Source organism: Cyrtonyx montezumae, unplaced genomic scaffold (genome assembly GCF_038088225.1).
Source record: "Cyrtonyx montezumae isolate F1298 unplaced genomic scaffold, pur_monq_1.0 scaffold_17, whole genome shotgun sequence".
Lineage (NCBI taxonomy): Eukaryota > Metazoa > Chordata > Aves > Galliformes > Odontophoridae > Cyrtonyx > Cyrtonyx montezumae.
Genome location: NW_027071903.1, coordinates 14,524,731 through 14,543,241, shown reverse-complemented (window position 1 = coordinate 14,543,241; position 18,511 = coordinate 14,524,731). Strand labels below are relative to the sequence as shown.

Sequence of the window (18,511 nt, the reverse complement as noted above, 5' to 3'; positions counted from 1 at the left end):
TCAAGTCCCCAGATAAGAATGCTATAGAACAACATGGCCAACAAAAATGCAATTTTTTTTTTTTCAGATGTATTACCAGTATTTAGTTCCTTTGGTCTAAAGAGGACAGATTGCAAACTTCCACCTTGGCCAGAACACATCGCAGCCCCTCCAGATCCCCTTCGCAATTACACAACGCAGAAGCAGGAAACAAAACAAAATATACTTTATTAAAATTAAGCAAGTTAGCACCTCAGTGTAACCTGGAGAAGTGGAACAGTCCAGCAGTTAACCAGTCCAGCGGGATAAGTGGCTGAACATCCTGAAGTGCATTCCAATGGTAAAAAAAGTACCACGACTGTTAAAACACACGTGTTCTCAAGAAGCTAGGATGCACAAATGGTCTCGTTTGTAAAAAGAGACGTTGTGCTGCCTATTGTCTTGCTGGGAGCATAGATCTGCTGGACCAGTTACATACGCTAAATCATATAGGGTAGAGGGTATCTGCTTTCCCTACCCCAAAACAACAACAAAAAAAATAGCAAACAAAACAAACTTGCTGCTTACTTGACTTGCAGGAAAATCAGTACACCACAGAGCTGAAGTTAGAGCTACATATCAGAGAAAATAAATTAAAATGAAATAACAGGGAATACTTAGTACATGAATAGACCTTAGTATCCTCACAATCAACCATCCAACTCAGTACACACAGCAATAAAGAAATGACCCATGCATCACATAGCAGGCTCTGACAACCACTGCCTTCAGCTGAACTGGCTACATGATCAACAGACACACCTCCGTCTTGGAAAGGCCCATGTGCCCTTTTGTTCCCTCCTACAGAGGGCACAGAAACCCACACGGTTGGAAAGCTACGCTAGCCAGCGTTACAAAGATTACACTATTTTCAAACCAATTATACTTTTTACATTTACAAAATACTTATATAAAATTTAGTAAAATCGACATCTCAACCTACTAAGTGTAACACATTCCAAGGAAGAAGATCTTACAGACCCAGATGCCACCTGGGCGCTCCCTCAAAAGTAATTATGGGCACACTGTGGTGAACTGCCTTTTGTTTCCAACACACGTAATTGTCAACCTATCCCCCCCCCAACTAAGTACGCTCAGAAACGGAGTCAGAGTGGCACACCACATGCCCTCCTCCTGGAAAGCACCAAGATCCATGGCTCAGCCAAGCTCATCGCCTCACGCTCCTCATTCCACAGCCTCCTGGCCAACTTCCACTTGGGTTCCTGTCGCTGAATGTGAGGGGACTAACGCTGGCTAGAAACAGAAACTACACAATCATTCCACGTAAATTTGTTAACAATACTTTTAAATCTTGGTTTAAAACACGCAAGCACATTTCGTTAAGGTCTTACCTAAGGTACAGATTATTAGTCATGCCAACTAGGTTAGGATTAAACAGCAAGGGTTCGCAACCACTGCAGATACATTTGCTTGACTTTGGCTTCACCCCAGATCGCTGAACGAAAGCCAAGGATTTAAATTCCAATGTGTTCCAAAGCCTGTGTTTCACAAGAGGGAGTTCTTAAGCCACTGGGATAAACTACAGACACCAAATACCACCAGGTCCTTTGTACCAGGTCACAATCCTTGCTAGTGTCAAGAGCAGAGACAACTGTAACAAATATGTATGTACTGCTGAGAAAGCGAAGCCTATAAGAACACTCTTAAGTTTCAGGATTCTTTTTCACACTAGAAATAGCAGTCTTTTATGGCATCAGTAATTTACTGAAGAAACACATCACCCTGAGAGGGTTTCTAAAGCTTTCCTCATGCCTTTGCTAATCAAGGCCAAGCAAAACATCATTGTTCATTCCTATGATGGGTACAGTGGCAACCATGCTTTCAGATGTGCCTTCTCCAGGGGGTAGTGTTCCTGCCACCTCACTTAGCGCAGTTTATTTGCTGAAAACCAACACCCTACATCCACTTAGTGGTGACATGGGGTCCCAATGCCCTAAATGAGAACAATTTCAAACTACACAGAGGATGCCAGCGGACCTGGCATAGGCCAGAGGTGTCTCCAAGAGAACGCTGTGTTTGTAACAGTGCTCCTCGGCATCTCCTGAATCTGGTGGATTTGTATGGGGGCGAGCAGGGCCATGGCCCGTGGCCGCTCTATCCCGGGGTGATGGAGGCTCAGGGTTCAAGCAGGGCCTGGCCATGCCCCGGGAGGCGTCGGCCGCCCTCAAAGCCCGTGGCGCTTTCGGGTCCCGACGCTGGCGGCGTGGAGCAGCCGGTCCTTCTCTCGGATCTCCTCGCGGAGCTGGGCCTCGGCCAGGCGCAGGCGGCGGATGCTGCCCTTCATCTCCTTCATCTTTACCTCCAGCAGAGCGATGATGTCACGCTGCTCGTTCAGCTTCCTCAGCAGCTCCTCCGACGTGGTGCCGGACGACAAGGAGTACGAATGGTCCGGTGGGCCACCTTCCACCGGGCCCTCCTGACCCACCGGCAGCCAGCAGGGGCTGGGCCCGGCGGCGGCGGCGGCAGCCCCGAGCTCCACCTGCACCGTCAGGTCGATGGGCTTCACGTCCTCGGCCGCGCCCCCTACCGGGGCCTCAGCGGCGGGGCCGGGGCCCTGCGGGGCGGCGGCGGCGGCGGCGGCAGCGGCGGGGCGGGGGCGGCGGGCGGCCCGCGCTGCTTTGCGTTCGTTGACGCCGCGCAGCGGGAAGATGGTGGGCACCCGCACCAGGTAGGACTTGCGGCCGCCCTGGAAGTGCTCGCTGCAGACCCGGTGGCCGGTGGTGGGTTGGAAGGTGCTGAAGCAGCCGCTGACGCCCGCCCGGGAGACGTTCTTCAGCCAGAGGCGCCTCAGCTCCTCGTCCTTGGGGAAGGTGTAGAAGTGGAGCGCCTTGTCGCGGTGCGAGTTGTTGTAGCAGCCCGGCACGCAGCAGGTGAAGCCCGGCATGGCGGGGGTCCCTCGGGGCGCGGGCGCGGGCCCCCCGCCGGACTACAGCTCCCACAAGGCCAACCGCGGCCTCTCGCCGCTCGCCAACGCCGCCCGCCCGGGCCGCACCGGAACTACGCGGCCCACAATGCAGCGCGGGGAGCGGGAGGCCGAGCGCTGCCTCAGAGCTGCGCCGGAACTACGCGCCCCACACTGCGCTGCGCTTCAAAACTACCGTTCCCGACGGGCGCAGCGAGGTTTCGCGAAGTCTCGCGAGACTACGCCCTGCGCGCGCGTTTTTCGACGCGTCGGTTGTCCGATATCTCCACCATGGCCGGCGGGGCCGGGACCCGAGCCGGTCGCGGGGCAGCACGCACACCGAGTGCTGCCGTAAGGGCGTCTCCGAGGCACCGGGCTCGGCTGAGGGAGCGGGAGCTCGTCGCCTCCTCTGTGGTACGGGAGGGGCTCTTTATTTCTCCCTTTCTGGGCGGTTGTGGGGGTGGGGTGAGCTGAGTTCGGGGCTTTTGTCTGTGTGTTGTCTGTGAGGACAGTTAGGCCGAACCTCGCCTCGAGGGAGGGGATTGTCATCAAATTAGAACGTTGCAAAGCAAAATCGCGCGGTTTCCTCGTGGGAAGCTGGGTGAGGTGTACTCTAAGCTAGCTTTAGCTTTAGTTTGAATGTAGGTGAACGGTTTCAATGCTAGAGTTCTAGCGCTAGAGTACTGTGTCTAGGCCTGGGGCCCCCAGTACAAGAAGGATGTGGAGCTCTTGGAGCGGGTCCAGAGGAGGGCTACTGATTTGATCAGAGGGCTGGAGCATCTCTCCTGTGAGGAAAGGTTGAGATAACTGCAATTGTTTAGCTTGGAGAAGAGAAGACTCTGGGGAGACCTCAGTGCAGCCTTCCACTACCTGAAGGGAGTGTATAAACAGGAGGGGGAACGGCTGCTTATGAGGGTGGATAGTGATAGTTCAAGGGGGAATGGTCTTAAACTGAGATGGGGGAGGTTTAGGTTAGGGATTAGAAGGAAGTTTTTCACACAAAGGGTGGCTGCACACTGGAACAGGTTGCCCAAAGAGGTTGTAGATGCCCCATCCCTGGAAGTATTCAAACCTAGGCTGGATGTGGCTCTGGGCAGCCTGCTCTAGTGGTTGGTGACCCTGCACATAGGAAGGGGGGTCGAAACCAGATGATCATTGTGGTCCTTTTCAACCCAGGCCGTTCTATGATTCAGCCCTGTTTGTGGCCACAGGATGTTGAGCTGTGTGTCTTTGGTGTCTGTTCTCAGGTTGGAAGGAGTGGCTCAGGGAAGGAGAACAAGGCTGGCGGCAGCGCCCTGCTGAGGCGCAGGTCCAATGCCTTGTCTGAGCTGGACAGTGCCACGCCGCGCCACATGCTACGGAGGATCATCCAGAACCGTAAGCAGAGCCTTGTTCTTTCTCAGCGAAGCGTAGAGTAGAAATGCAGCAAATGGTGGCTGCACAAGGTTATGCCATGTGGCTTCAAGCACCAGGTCTTGCATTGGTGAAACTTGAAGATTCTTTTCGTTGTTTTTTTTTTGCCCTGGCAGACAAGCCAGTAGCCCTGGCACTGCCTTCTGCTGTGGGAAGGTGTGCGAGGTACAGAGGTGTTTGCTGCTCACTGTGTCAAACCAGAGCTCTGCAGATGATGGAACAGTGATGCTGCCATTTGTCAGTGTTCATTTGTCAGCCTACATGACAGCCCTCCTAGGAGGGAAATCCAGATTTTTTGCACTTGATCTTTGAACCCATTAAGAAATGTAATTTTAAGAGCATAGTATGTATTTGATACTTTCACAGAATCACATTATTGTGGGGATTGGAGAGGACCTCCAGACTAGTCTTGAATATTTTCAGAGAAAGAGACTTCTCCACCTCTTTGGGTAGCCTGTTCCAGCACTCTGTTGGCCTCACATTAAAGAAGTTCTTTGTATTAGTGTAGAACTTCCCATGTTCCAGATTCTGCCCATTGCCCCTTGTTCTGTTGCTGCACAGCACTGAGAAGAGTCTGCCACAAACTGGTTTGACTCTTGCATTTTAGATAACTAGTTATGAGATTCCCACTCAGCCTGAAGAGTCCCAGGCTGCATTTTGACACTGTTGCCAGTTTGAGGTGTGGAAACCAAAATGTTTGGCTTTGTTGGCAGAACCACAAGTGTCACCTCTGGCTCTTCAGAAGGTTCAGCGTGAAGAAAGAGAAGATGTTCAACCAGAGCCTCCATCTCAGAAGACTTCGAGCACGTAAGTACTTTTTTTTTTTTTTACACTACCAGGTACAGCTGCAGTTTCTTTTCTGATAACACTGAGGAGCAGAGTTTCTTTTTCAGCAATGTTCAGTTTGTATTGTCATGCAAGATTTTCAGAAATTACCTTTCCAGCTTTAAAAATACAGAAAGAATTGCTGGGAATGAGGGAGTGAATATTAGATACCTTGGGTTTGCACTAGTCCTCCTTTTTAAATGCAGACTTATTTTACAGTGGAAGTGCTTGCTGGTCTGCTTAATTTTCTGTAATAGATAAGACAGTAGAAGCTCTTGGATCTTTGCAAGCCTACAGGCTGAATGCTGAAAATGCTGGGATGTGAGGTGTGGAGATGTCTGATTACTATGTCTTATATTCAAAAGACAGGTTGCTGTTGGTTTTTTATTTTACAGTGTTACTTCTTCATTGTCCCTGTACTGGGCTGCTGTGGGCTACCTGCTCTCCTGTAAGGAGAGAGGGGTTTAAGTGCTTTTGTTCATGCTCAGCTTCCATTTATTATGTTAATAAGCCTGAGCCTTCCACTTCATGAAACCGAGCAAAGCTGCTAGCACTGGCTGGTATTAATTTGCTCTGACCACTTCATTCAATCATATGCATTTTTGTTTACTGCAAAATAGAGTAACCTGTTATAAATAGTGTGATTTTTATAGCTAAACTTGTGTACGGGCAGTAAACAACTTTAAAAAGGTCCTGTAAAATATTAAGCGAACTTTGGTCATTCAGCTCTTTTCACAGAGGAGGTCTGAGTTTGCTGGGAGGGTCATAACTTGTTTATTTCTTTTTTAAAAATCAAACCAGATGAGCAGTGTTATCTCAGGCCCTTCTTCAGTTTGCTTGTTGTAGTTCCTGCACGTCTTCAAACGTATGTCTCATCGGCCTGCCTTAAAATATCAGGTGGTTGGATGTCTGCAGACTTACGTTCTGTATGTCAGCTAGTTTTTGAAGTTAAAATGTAGACTTTATTTTTATTTTTATTTTTTTGCCTTTCTGTGTGCTGTTAAGTGAAGAAACCTTTGGAATGTTTTGGGAGCCCAAGCTCCTACTGTAGCCTGAAGTTCCTCATCCCAATCTTTCTGAATACGCACTTTTGTTTCTCTTACCTTGTTTTAGTAGGCAAGAGCAATATTCTCCCACATTTGCTGAGCTAATCATTGATTAGTTCATTATTTCTGCTACAGTAAGGACAAATGATTTCCATTTATTTTCCAGCAACATTACAGATAACGTAGCTGAATAATGATGTCCTTTATTAAAGGTTAGGTTTGTTTTGGTAGGGTGGAACTGCAACTGCCAGACCTTGCTCCTGATGATGCATCTGTCACTACCTTCCAAGTGCCTAAGAAGAGAAAGAAACTCAGCGTCTCTGAATTTGAGAGAGCAGCAGACAAACGACTTCCTCAGAACCAGGGTGAGGCTCTGCATTTGCTGTTGAGTGATATACTGCAATTTAGCACATAGTAACTTCTCAGCTGGGCAGTTCTATGTTTGGAAGCAAGACTGCTTCCTCTTGTACAAAGAGGAAAGAAGGGGAAGTTAAGTAGCCATTTTTAATCTGAGTAGCAGGCTCTGTCCTAACTGTATGTGACTTCTTGATTCTTTTTTTCAACTTGGTGCTCTTTTGAGTTTTGAAGCATCTGCAAAGGAAGCAATCCCTGTCTCTTCCACATTACAGGATCTTTAAAAAAGTACAGATTTTGTTGTAGTTATGTCACGTAGGTTATGCAATCCTTGTCTGAGGAAAATGTGTCTTGGAATTTTACAGAAGCAATAATATTTTATGTTAGAATATTTTTTCCCTTAATGTAAAGTTTGTGAATACACTTTTCTTTTAGTTGCAGTTTTGCAGAGACAGGAGGTTATAACACCTCACCTTAGTTTATGTATTCTGTTAGCAGTACCATCTGGAGTAGAATTCAAATGTGGGAATCAGCTCCAACTTACAGATCTCTGAATCTGTGGGCCTGCACGTGCACTAGGTAGCTAAATTACTCTTAAAGTTTAAATGAGATCTACCCACTGGAATCTGGGGAGTGATTCAGCTCATCCCAGAACAGATGTGTGTAGCTGGTGAATTATGTTTGACCGTAATGGAAACGTGGACATTTGTGTTCAGCTCCTAATCTGGAGCTGAATCCCATGCTGTCTCCCCTGAAATTGACTTCCTTTTCTTTAGTCCAATGTCTGATATGAATGTGTTCATATTTCTTAAACATTCTGATTCTGTTGAAGCAGAGGATGTGCTCTAGTGTTTACTAATGTGAGCAAGACCACTGCTCTGCAGGCTTGCTTTAACTAATGGGTTGCCAACTTCTTTTTTATTTTTATTTTTTAAGCTCGTTCAACATTGGACAGCACTTTGGCTCGGTGAGTTTAAAGAAAAAATGCTTTAACTTCTGGTTGCTTTGATTCATAACCACTGTAGCTGTGAGCAGCGTTATAGATAGTTGGATTTACAGTAAAGAACTGTGTTAGTAATAACACACTCATCTCTCATATTTTATTACTAGAGTGGAAGTGTTGTGCTGCATGCTTTGTATTCTCCCAAATTTGTGGTTGTGTACTGCATGCCCCAGCAGGTCTGGCGTGTACTTCTGCCTTTCTGTACAGGTGCCATGTCCCTTCTTTGCTTTGTAGGCCCATTCCTTTTTTTCCCTTTCTTTCTCATAGTAAATTAGTGCATAATATACCTTAGAATATCATCTCTATCTGTTAATTGATTCATCACATCAGTTACACCAGTGCAGACTTCAGACTCACTTCTCTGGACTTAAAAAGCTTTTTGGCACATCAAGAATTTTGCTTCTTCTGTTAAACTTGTACTTTGCTAATGATCCCAGCCATAATTAGCAGCTGTTCATGTTTCTCACTGCAGTCCTTGCTCGTTGTTCCGGGTAAAGTGAATCATAAGGCTGAATACCTTGCTTGCTATCTTTTTATCCTGAATCTCCCTTTTGATAGGCCTGCCTAGGAAGAAGGACAAGACATAGCTGACCTGGCTGCACTATATATACAAATATGATAGATATAAAATATGTACATTCACATAACACTTTCTCCCCCCATATTTATTTATTGCTATCTTTGCTCCTACCTCAAAAAGTTGATGGCGTTGGTAGCTGTAGTTTGCTGTCATTACTGATACTCAGCAGCTTCTTACACTCTCTCACAATCCTCCTACCTCCTCACTGTGATCTAGAGTTTACTCTCAAACACTTGTTTGCCATGTTATTTCTATTTTTTTTAACGATTTCTGAACCTTTTGCCAGATACGTTGCTGCAGTCCTCACTAGGTAGGCTGTAAAACCAATCTGTTTCCTGTGGGTGTACTCCAGTGTCAGATAACAATTACAAGTTAGACCTTTTGCTTAAAGAAGACTACTCTGCCTTTCTAGCTGAGGATTTTCTGAAGTACCTTGTTAGTAGCCCCCTGCCTGTAACCTGAGAGCAAATGAGGAGTGTGTAGGCTTGGAAAACAGTTTCTGGCTTCCTCTTCTTACAGATCTCTTCGCATGTCAGTTGGTTCCCTGATTGCACCAGACACTGTTGAAAAAAGAGGCTTACTCAGGAGGCCGCAGAACCGCAAAGCTATTGACATTGCTGCTTTTGAAGGAGGAGTGGAACAGAACATGCTGCAGAGAAAAGGTTTCTTTTGTGTTGTTACTTCTGTTTTTTGGGACAGAGGGCCTTGTATAATGTGACTTTTAGTAGCAGTTGCTGAAGTGTGGCCTGTACTTTAGCATTTAGAGGCTACTAACTTGTTCACAGAAATCTGGTGTGATTTGGGAGGGCAGAGTTGGCCCGCAGTTGCCTTGATTTTGTGCGTTTTCAATGTCCTCTGCTCAGCTGGGTTACAGACACCACACAAATTGTATACTGCGTGGGACTGTGTTCATAACTGCAGGTACTGGGGAGGTGGTTTGGCTCAGGCTGCTGAGGAGTGGTGGTAGAGTTTCACAGTTCAATTTGCTGTGGATGAATGCATTGGTTGAATGACTTAGATTTTTGAATTATGTAAGTCCTGGTAATGTGTCCTTATAACTTTCAATGAGTTTGTTTTTGGTTTTTTGTTATTTTTTTCACATAAAACTTGTTTTTCTAAACAGCACAGGACTGTCTTGTGGATTTGCATACAACATCTGTGACTGGAACAACTACAATGGAAACGGAAGAAGTCATGCTGAATAATACAGAGCTCTTTGTTGAGCCTCAGTTTGGTGAACAGAACCCTCTTCCCCTTGAATCACAGCTAGCAGAGTCAAAAACTTCTGTACAAAGAAGCAGCACTTCATATCCTGCTCATGAGAAAGCAAAGCTGGAGGGCCTGGTATCTGGTGTGGGTGTGGATGAGGGAAGGACCCAGAGATTTTCTGAAAAAGACTTAATAGCTGATTGTAAACATGTTGTTGGGATAGCTCAAAAAACACCTGCAAAGCAGGGAGAAGGTCATTCTGCTGGGAACGATCCAATTGAACAGTTCTCTGATTCAGAAGAAATGGTTGGTGGTGAGTACTATGGGTTGGGAACTGGGGGTTGCAGGTACTATGTGAAATCACAGGATGACTGGGTTGGCAGGTGTGACTCAGCATTTCTGCTACAGCTTGAAGCAGTGATGGAGCACCTGGTGAGAAGGCAGGGCCAACCCAGGGGAGCTCTGGTGCACTCAGTGTGCCTGAATGACTGGAAGGGGTGGAGTCAGGATCCACTCCTTCCCATACCTCATTTGAGGGTTGGCAGTGGCAGTATGGGTATCTTGCTAGAGATTCCTTGCTTACCTGAGGCCTCCTATAGGTAAGCAGACTTTTTCCTTTGTTTCTGTATCTGCTGCATTTGGGCTTATCCTCACTTACTGCAGCTTAGAGCTTTACTCCCCCACTATCATTGCTGTGCTTTCTGTTGCATTACAGCATGGAGCTCTGGAGGTCACCTTGTGCCACCCCTGCTCCAGCAGAGTCACTCTGAGATGGTGCCCAGGACCACATCAAGCAGTTGTTGAAGATCTCCAGTGATAGAGATTACACAAGTTCTCTGGGCAGCCTGTGCCAGTGCTCTGTCACCTATGCAGTACAGAAGTATTTCCTGATGTGCAGAGGGAGAGAACAGTCCCAGCTCTCAGCCTTTTATCATAGGAAAGATGCTCCAGTCCCTTAATTGTCCTAATGACCTTTTGTTGAACTGTATCCTGGCTGTGTAAATAGGAGCGTGTTTCCCTCGTTCTGCACAGAGCAGACCCCAAGGCATGGCTGTTACCATTACATTTTCTGCTTAATGACTCTAGGATGCCTAGTCAGGCTAGGGTCTGCTGTAGTGAGTAGTTTTGTGCAGTTCTTCATGGAAAGCATAAGTTCACATTTAAACACAGACAGCTGATATTTCTTTTTCATGTAGGGTTTATTTATTTATGATCCTTTGTTGAAAGGGCCAGGTAAATAACAGGTAAAGAAGGGTTGGTGTACTCTGTACTACTCGAATGAGGGATGGAGTTCTTACCATGAGAAGCTTAGAAATTACTTAATGCCTGGTGGATAATTGCATTGTAATCTGCTTCTGGAGATTTGCAGCTGGCAGATTTGATGGGAAAAGTTGTTTTTGAAAGAACAACAGAAGAGATGAACAGAAAAGGTGAATTGCTCTGAAGAGATCAGTACTAGGGACTTCTAGGACAAATGGATTGCTAACATGGAAGAAAGTGAGGAGAGCGTGAAAGAGAGGTCTGAATCAAGTGACAAGAAAAGGAAGGAGAGAGAGCATGTCTCAAAGATGCTGGAATTTGCAAGCCGTTATCATCAAAAGTTAGTAATGATGTAGTTCTGTTTTACCAAAGGCAGCTAGTGACAGCCCCCCAGTACAAACTGAAAGAACACATGCAAGGACTTTTCCAGCTGATTCCTAAGATGCAGTGTAAACTCTAAACTGTTTCAAGTAAAGCAAGAGCACTTTCTTGTGTGTGTTTTTCCCTCTGCTTTCTTATTTATCCTATCAGGAAAACTGGAAGTATAAGAAGATACTGGGGGCAGCATTAATGCTCTCAATTTCTAGCTGTTAATAGGTAGAGCTCTTCTTTGCCATCCAGAAGATTAGGTAGCTGTTTGAGGTCTACTGATGGTAGAATTTCCTATTTTAGCTACAGAGCACCGTGCAGATGCTGAGTATTCTGAACATTCGGAGAAGAAACTGTCAAGAAAAGCAGAATCACAGCTAACAGTGGCACAGGATGCTGGAGTTGAAATGGAAATGACCCCTCCAAAAGGAGGAGGAATAGCAGAAGACTTTGAACGCCAAGACCCTCCTGAAACTGGTGAGACCAATAGCACTGGTACCTCAGGCTGCCTTGCTTGGAGACGTGCTTGTTAACTCTCCACATTCTGCAGTCTGGGCTAAATGCTGGGGGGAAAAAGCCAAACATACGGCCTGCTAATTCTGATGTTTCAGCTGAAAGACTGCATTACTGCTCAAGTAGAAAGCAAAATTTTCTTGGTAATAGTGACTGGAAGTAAATAATTGCTGAAAGCTTCTTTAATTGTAATGTACTGGTGGGAGTTTGAGTCTGGGAAAGATATGCAAAAAATGTTTTGGCAAATCTAAATCTGCCAGGTTAATTTTCTTAACTTACAAGGATTCATCAGTGCTTTAGCTGCCTAGCTTAATAACATTCTGATCCTTGGAAGTCTGAATGTAATAGGCGGTTACTTCAGGGTTCTAAAGTTGGGTTTAATTTTCTGAAACTTTGGCTATGATGCTTGTTACAGTAATGGATTGTTCCTGTTTTGGAAATCTAGAACTGGAGATGGCTGGAAGTGTTAGAGCTGGAAGTCTGAGCGGGCATTCTCGTGCTTCTTACTCCTTTGAGACGTCTCGAGCAAAGCCATTAAAAGAAGCTGCTGAGCAAACAGGTGGAATGGAACATAAGACCATTGCAGGAGAAATGGATGCTGCTGAGGAGGAGTCTGTTGATGATGAAAGTGAAATAGAAGACCATGAGAGTGAAGGTAAGAAAAAATCTGCAGTAGTAGTAGAAGGCAGTTGAAGAATCCCCTGATATCTATCAACGCGTTGATTAGTAATGTGACCAGCTGCTTAGTCCCTAGGATAGTCCATGTGAAGCTATTGACTGATATTCCTAGGGCTAGTGGGAAGTATAGACTGTTACAGAGACAGTGATAACCTTGTGCTTTTTGAGGTTAGGTAGTGGAAGGACACACTTTGTACAGTACTGAGTGCAGTGTGGTTTTATACAGTGACATGAATCTTCCACCTCACTCCTACGACTTTCCTGACTCCAGTCTTCGTGCTGAGATTAGTATCCTAGCATTGAGCTGCTTTTTCAGAGCCATTTGTGGACCTCATGCTTTCTGTGTGTGGTTACGGATTTCCTTTCTAGTTAACTGAAAGTGTAGATAGATTTTTCCAGAAAGCTGAGAGTAAGTATCTGTTTCTTAGCAGCTCTCCAGATACTTTATCAGTCTGCTCCATTGTTCCAGGAGGTTTTCATACCATTTGGAAGATCGTAGTTCAGTCAAGGCCGTGTTTGAGAATGCCCGTAGTGTAACTCAGTGCTCCCTTGAGCTCTTTCAATGTGTAATGTTATCCTGAACTGAAAAATTGAACTAAGGGCATTCTGAAGGAGTCCTGTTGCCAGGATTTTTAGGCATTGTGAGGAAACTCAGCTGTGATTACAAGATGGTAATAGATCTGAAACACTCCTTCCGTAAGGAAAGCTGAGGTAGGGGGGCTTGTCTGCTGTCACTGGACAGGTGCTATAGCCTCCTAGGGAGGGTGATGAAATACAGTTATCAGATATGCTGGATTCTTGGGCTCTGCTTGGCTTGTGAGGGAAACTGGTAGGCAAGAAGTCCTCTCTGACCACTCCTAGACAGGAAGCTGATAGTATTTCAGTTCTGTTAAGATTTTCTTTCCTGCTGTCCTTGTTACAAACTAAAAGAATTTAAGAGTGAAGCTGGAGGATACAGGTTAGGCTTGGAGGGAACTGAAATAGATGGTGCACAGGCCAAGAAAAGGCAAGATCCTGACTGCATCCTGAGCCTTAGCCGAGGGGAATTCCTAAAACCTGAATGTGGGAGATGCTCATGGACTCACCTTCATCTGGTGACTTTCTTGCTCCACACATCCCTCTGCTCAGGAGAATTTGATACCTCACTGCCACCCTGTTAAATCAGTAGCTTTCACGCTTTGAATTTCTCTGGGAAAAGAGGCTGCAAATTGTTGTCAGTTGAAGTCAGTGGAAGCATCAGCCCCAGTGTGCATTGTAGGCCCTGCCCAGCCTGCTGCAGTGGGGAAACCACCAGTGTGTGAGGCAGGAGATGAGCAGCTACAACTGCAGCTTGGTGGTTCTGCTGGCTCTGTGGAGCCACAGCCTGAGTGCAGGCAGCATGGCCCCAGACCAGATCAGTGGAAAGCTGGCTGGATTTCTGTCTACTGCTACAGTGTTGCTTGCTGCAGGGACTTGAAAAATAGATTTCAGTTCCTCGGGTAGCTGTTACCTTTTCGGTTTTTTTTTTTTTTTCTGTAGAAGTCTCCATGAAGACACCCAAGTTTGTCTGTGCTGCAGCTTACAGACCGCGTCCGGTGCCGTCACCTCCACGTCCTGTAAAATCTGCTGCTCCTGAGTAAGTATAAGCAGCCTTCAGCAGTGGTTTGATAGAAGTGTGTCTGGGGAATGCAAGTAGCAAGAGTGGAGAGCTTGTAGTGCTGCTTTCTTGTTAGCTGTCTGACGTGTGTTGGTCTGAGATTCAGGGTTTTCTCTGTTTCTTGCTTTTCTACTGAGTGAAATTAGGAGCTTCCCTTTTCTGTTACAGATTTTCTTTTTTAGATAGGAAAGCAGTAGTAGTCTCATTTGGGACTTGAAAAATATTTGCTTAAGGGAGAAGGAATGCAGAAGGCCAAATAAAACATTCCTAAGAACGTAAAAGTTTTTCTGAACATGTTTTTATGAGTCAGAGGAGGAACTTCAGGTGTGTATTGTCCACCGCCTAGAACAGTGCACTGTACCCTGCAGACTACTCTCCTGTCTGCAGGTACAGAGGCAGCCTAGGGGTACCTCAAACTTTTTCCACTCCTGGAAAGTGAAAACTACAGGGAGCTGTAGCACAGATGCGTTTATATATTAGAGAGAACTATAGCTTGCTGGCTATTTGCTGTGCTAGCACCCTTGTTTCAGAAAACTCAAGCCTTTCTCCCGAGGCTGGAATGCCACATGGCCAGTTCATAGAATCTGTCATTTGTGGGCATGAGAGTTTTCCTCAGTTAGGAGTGAGAAAGAACTACCACAAGCTCTTAATTCCTTCAAATTCAGCATAAGATTTGCTTGAACTTGGTTCTCTGGTTGCACCTACTGCCTGTGTTTGTTCACTTGATGTGTGGATTTTCTCTCAAAGGTTGCCCCCACAGCCAGTGCAGGCTAAGCCGGTTCCAAAGAGCTCAGGAGCAGCACAGAGGAAAACACGTGAGCCTGGAATAGCAAGCAGTTTGATAAAGCAGATATTTAGCCATTATGTGAAGATGCCAGTGACCAGAGATGCCTATAAAATTGTTGAAAAATGGTAAGTAGCAGCAAACTGCTCCTCCTACTCTTTTCTCCGTTTTTTTTGATTCTCCTGTAATTGCAAATTCTCTGAGACTTGCTGACAAGTTGACAGCTCTCCCTTGGCCCTTCACTTCTCAGATGGTGGGAAGTCTGCAGGAGGTGTGGTGAAAATGAGGACAGAAATGTGCTAGGTGCTCTTGGCTGCTGCATGGCTATCAGTGAACAGCACTGCCTTGCAGCAGCTTCTGACATTTGTCCCAGCTGGGACAAACTGCACTGTGCAGTCTTCTCTAGCTAAAAGCACACTGTATCACTGGCACTCTGAGCAGGATGGCTCTGGAGAATGGGCACTGTGTTAGGCTGAGCAAGGTGAAACTGTTCCTGCTGTGCAGTATTACAGCTCCAGGCTTTCTCAGCTTTTGGTATCTATAAATTATGTTCCTGAGTAAAATCTGGGGATTGTTCCAACACTGTACACAGTAAGAGCCTAATAAATCCATGTTAAAGATGAGACTATCAGTTAACTCCTGTTCTTCCATGCGTGGGAGTTTTGGGAAGGATTCTGCTTGTCAAATGTGCAGCTGTTTCACAGCTATCTTGGCACGTTCAGAGTTACTGTTTGGTGGTCCAGAAAGTCTGGGCTGAGATGCAGTACTTCATTCCCAGGGTTGTGTTTCTTCCCCACAGTTTTCCCTGGCAGGCTGTGACCTGCATAGAGAGCAGCTGCAGTACAGCTTGTCCCACAGAAGTGGGCAAGCACTGTGTGTTAGTACACCGCACAGCCTGATTTTATTTCCTTCAATTCTTCAGCTCTGAGAGATACTTCAAGCAGGTTAGCAGTGATCTGGAAGCTTACAGCCAACATGCAGGGAGAAAGACAGTGGAGATGGCTGATGTGGAAGTCCTCATGAGAAGGTAAAGGAGAGGTGTTGTTGACCTGTATTGGTGGTCTGTGTTGTGCTGATAGCCCAGTAAGACTGTCACTGCCTGGGTGTGCACACTAGCAGTGTTTCTGCTGTAAGTATGATAACTGGTGATTTGCTCTCCTTGATGCAGCTTGGCTTTTTGTCCCCCCAAAAATGTTTATGGACTTGGATTTCTATACTTTAGGGCCAAGGTAGTGGAGGGCAGGAAGAAGTAGTGAGGGGTTGGGAGTGAAGGAGTCTGACAAACAGGTAGCAAGAATGTGTGCAAGGGTGGAACGGATAGGGCTGAGATAGAAAAAGTGTGGGTAGAAAGTAGAGGACAATAACATTAAGTGCAAGGGTAGGCTGTGCTGCTTGCATCCCTGAGAGCCCTTGCAACTGAAATAGTGTGTATGCACAGTCCCTGCTGTCCCTTTCTGATCTTGCTCCTCCGAACAAAATCACACTCTTCCTGCTTCTGCAGAATCTTTAATAGAGTACAAATTCCTGCTTCCTTGCCAAAGCAGGAAAAGGACTCTGGCCTGACTCTCCTGACAAGTGTTCCTCTTCTTGCTGCTACAAGAACCCACAGAGGGCCTGCATCCTGACTCTGCTGTTCTCAGAGTCCCTTCGCTTTGGGCTTCCTTAGTTGCCCCATCTTGTGTCTGGACTAACGTCCTGCAACCGAAATACAAGGGTTCTGTTCTTGGGTCGGGAGCCCTCTGTAAAACTGAGGCCTGAAAGCATTTCCCGCTCCTCGTTTGAAGTCGTGGACATTGTTATCCCTAGTTTCCTCTGGAAGAATGCTTTTCAGATGTAATGTTAAAAGTTATTGGAGGGATTAAAGTAAATAGTTTTGTGTGGGCCGGAGTCCCAGGAGCTGATGCTGCTGCTGCTTAAAAAGAAGGATCTCTTGCTGTCCAGAGAATTCATTTGCCCACCTGACAGCTGTGTACTGAAATTAGTAAAGCAGGCCAGGAGGCATGATGGCTCAGTTGGCCAGATTGGAGGATTCTGTATGCTTGTTTTATCTCTTTCCCAGTGTCTTTATGCCTTTCCACTGCCTCATAAAGAGATTAGGAATTGTTGCCAGTTAATGAACAAGAACAGCATTTCTGCTCTTTCCACAAAGAAAGCATGGATAAAGGCTGCTTTCTTCTTTCTGTGAGAGACTGAGAGATGGTGATTTATTTTTTTTCAGGCCAGTCAGCTAAATGGTGTTACTAGAAAACAACACTCGTCTACACAGTTTTAAAATGCCAACCACTTCTGAGCTGTGAATGGCATGTTCAAAAAAAAAAGTCTGCTGGACAATGGGATGTTTGCTTCTGTTGGGTAATTCTATGCATGTCCTTAAATGGTAGAACTTATCCCATGACCGTAAAACGGAATGAACCACTTTGGTGCAGCTCAGTGTGCTGGCTTTCACTGTGGAAAGAACATACCTCTGTGTGGAGCTGCACCATATATGGGACCAAACACATCATGTGGGAAGGTTGTGTGCAAATAAAGAAGATGGCTTTTCTGTGCAAACAGCCACAGCCTCTGCATTTCAGGTGCTAAATGCAGAAATGTCACTGCAAGGAAACTTAAAAAACTTTACTCTGGTATTAAGTTTATTGGAAACTCTTGCTAACAATTCTGTTTCTTCTCTGCTCTCTTTTCTGAACAAAGGCAAGGGCTGGTGACAGACAAGATGCCATTGCACGTGCTGGTGGAGCGTCACCTCCCTCTGGAGTACAGGAAGCTGCTGATTCCCATTGCTGTGAGTGGGAATAAAGTGATTCCCTGCAAGTGAACATTTCCCTCTGGCAGTGGGCATGTCCCAGGGGTGCAAACATGGCCTGCTTTGCAGTAGCTAGCTTTAGGTTGTTCCATGTGATGGTTTTCCACATGCAACTACTGGGGCAATTAGCAGTTGGCACAGGCATGAATTGATTCAGGTTGTGCTGTGGCTGTTGTGCCAGCCTGCTGGATCTCACCATCCATTATTATATATTATTTTTGTATCTTCTCTCTGAATACTTTTACAGCTTTGTAAAATAAAATGTGATGTGTATTCTGTATGATGCTAATGCTGCTTATTCCAGTGAGTTGAGAGGTTACCAGGTGTCGGCTGTGTTTTCAGAATGTTCCTAATAGACACTTGTGTTGGTGCTCTTCATCTTAACCATTTGTTTGCTCAATTGAGAAGTTATGGGCTGCCTTATAAGATGATCGTCCTTGATACAGCTGTATATTTTTTGTAGAGCAGGGTCTTCAAAGCTTGGGATCTTGTCATGCTTTGCGAGTCCGCTCTGCAGTGTCAAGAGCAATTCGTAGTTGCAGCAGCTGCTGGGGAGTTAACACGCAGTAATTTAGGACCATCTGAGAGGTTAAATTTTCTGTCTAAGACATGGTATATTGACTTAATTGTGTATAATTGGTTTATGTGGCAAAGCTTTGGTAATGAGGGTACCCTTGTGTCAGGCAGAGCCTGTTCTAGCCAGTTACAACATGGAGCCACCACTGGCCAAATGGGAGCCCTTCTGGAATGCACCACAATGCAAACATAAGAAATTGTAAAAACTGCACAGCAGCTGTGTGAGGGAGTAATGAGGAAAGTGTGAGAGAAACAATCCTGCAGACCCCAAGGCCAGTGCAGAAGGAGGGCAGGAGATGCTCTAGGAGCAGAGTAGAAGTTCCCTGCAGCCCAGGAGAGGCCCATGGTGGAGCAGCCTGTCCCCCTGCAGCCTGAGGGCACCGCATGAAGCAGAATGCCACTGGGCAGTGTGGGGGGAAGCAGTTGGGATGAAGTGTTAGGGGCTGATCACAGCCTATATCACTGCCCACCCTCCTGTGTTGTGGAGTGTGAAGGGAGTAGAAGAGTTTGGGAATGAAGGA

At 46.0% G+C, this 18,511-nt stretch overlaps 2 protein-coding genes across 2 annotated transcripts; one reads left to right on the top strand and one right to left on the bottom strand.

Annotated features, from left to right (window-relative positions):
• Positions 1 to 2,108: 2,108 nt before the first annotated feature.
• Positions 2,109 to 3,030, bottom strand: THAP11 (THAP domain containing 11). The gene has a single exon (XM_065733365.1). The coding sequence runs from the start codon at positions 2,921 to 2,923 to the stop codon at positions 2,204 to 2,206; it is 720 nt and encodes a 239-aa protein (XP_065589437.1). The 5' UTR covers positions 2,924 to 3,030; the 3' UTR covers positions 2,109 to 2,203.
• A 194-nt stretch (positions 3,031 to 3,224) lies between these two features.
• CENPT (centromere protein T) lies at positions 3,225 to 17,453 on the top strand. The gene is made up of 13 exons (XM_065733364.1): positions 3,225 to 3,355; positions 4,189 to 4,318; positions 5,068 to 5,161; positions 6,457 to 6,590; positions 7,516 to 7,546; positions 8,682 to 8,824; positions 9,286 to 9,684; positions 11,304 to 11,477; positions 11,959 to 12,168; positions 13,710 to 13,806; positions 14,575 to 14,739; positions 15,534 to 15,638; positions 17,303 to 17,453. The coding sequence occupies exons 1-13, from the start codon at positions 3,233 to 3,235 to the stop codon at positions 17,424 to 17,426; spliced, it is 1,929 nt and encodes a 642-aa protein (XP_065589436.1). The 5' UTR covers positions 3,225 to 3,232; the 3' UTR covers positions 17,427 to 17,453.
• Positions 17,454 to 18,511: the final 1,058 nt, after the last annotated feature.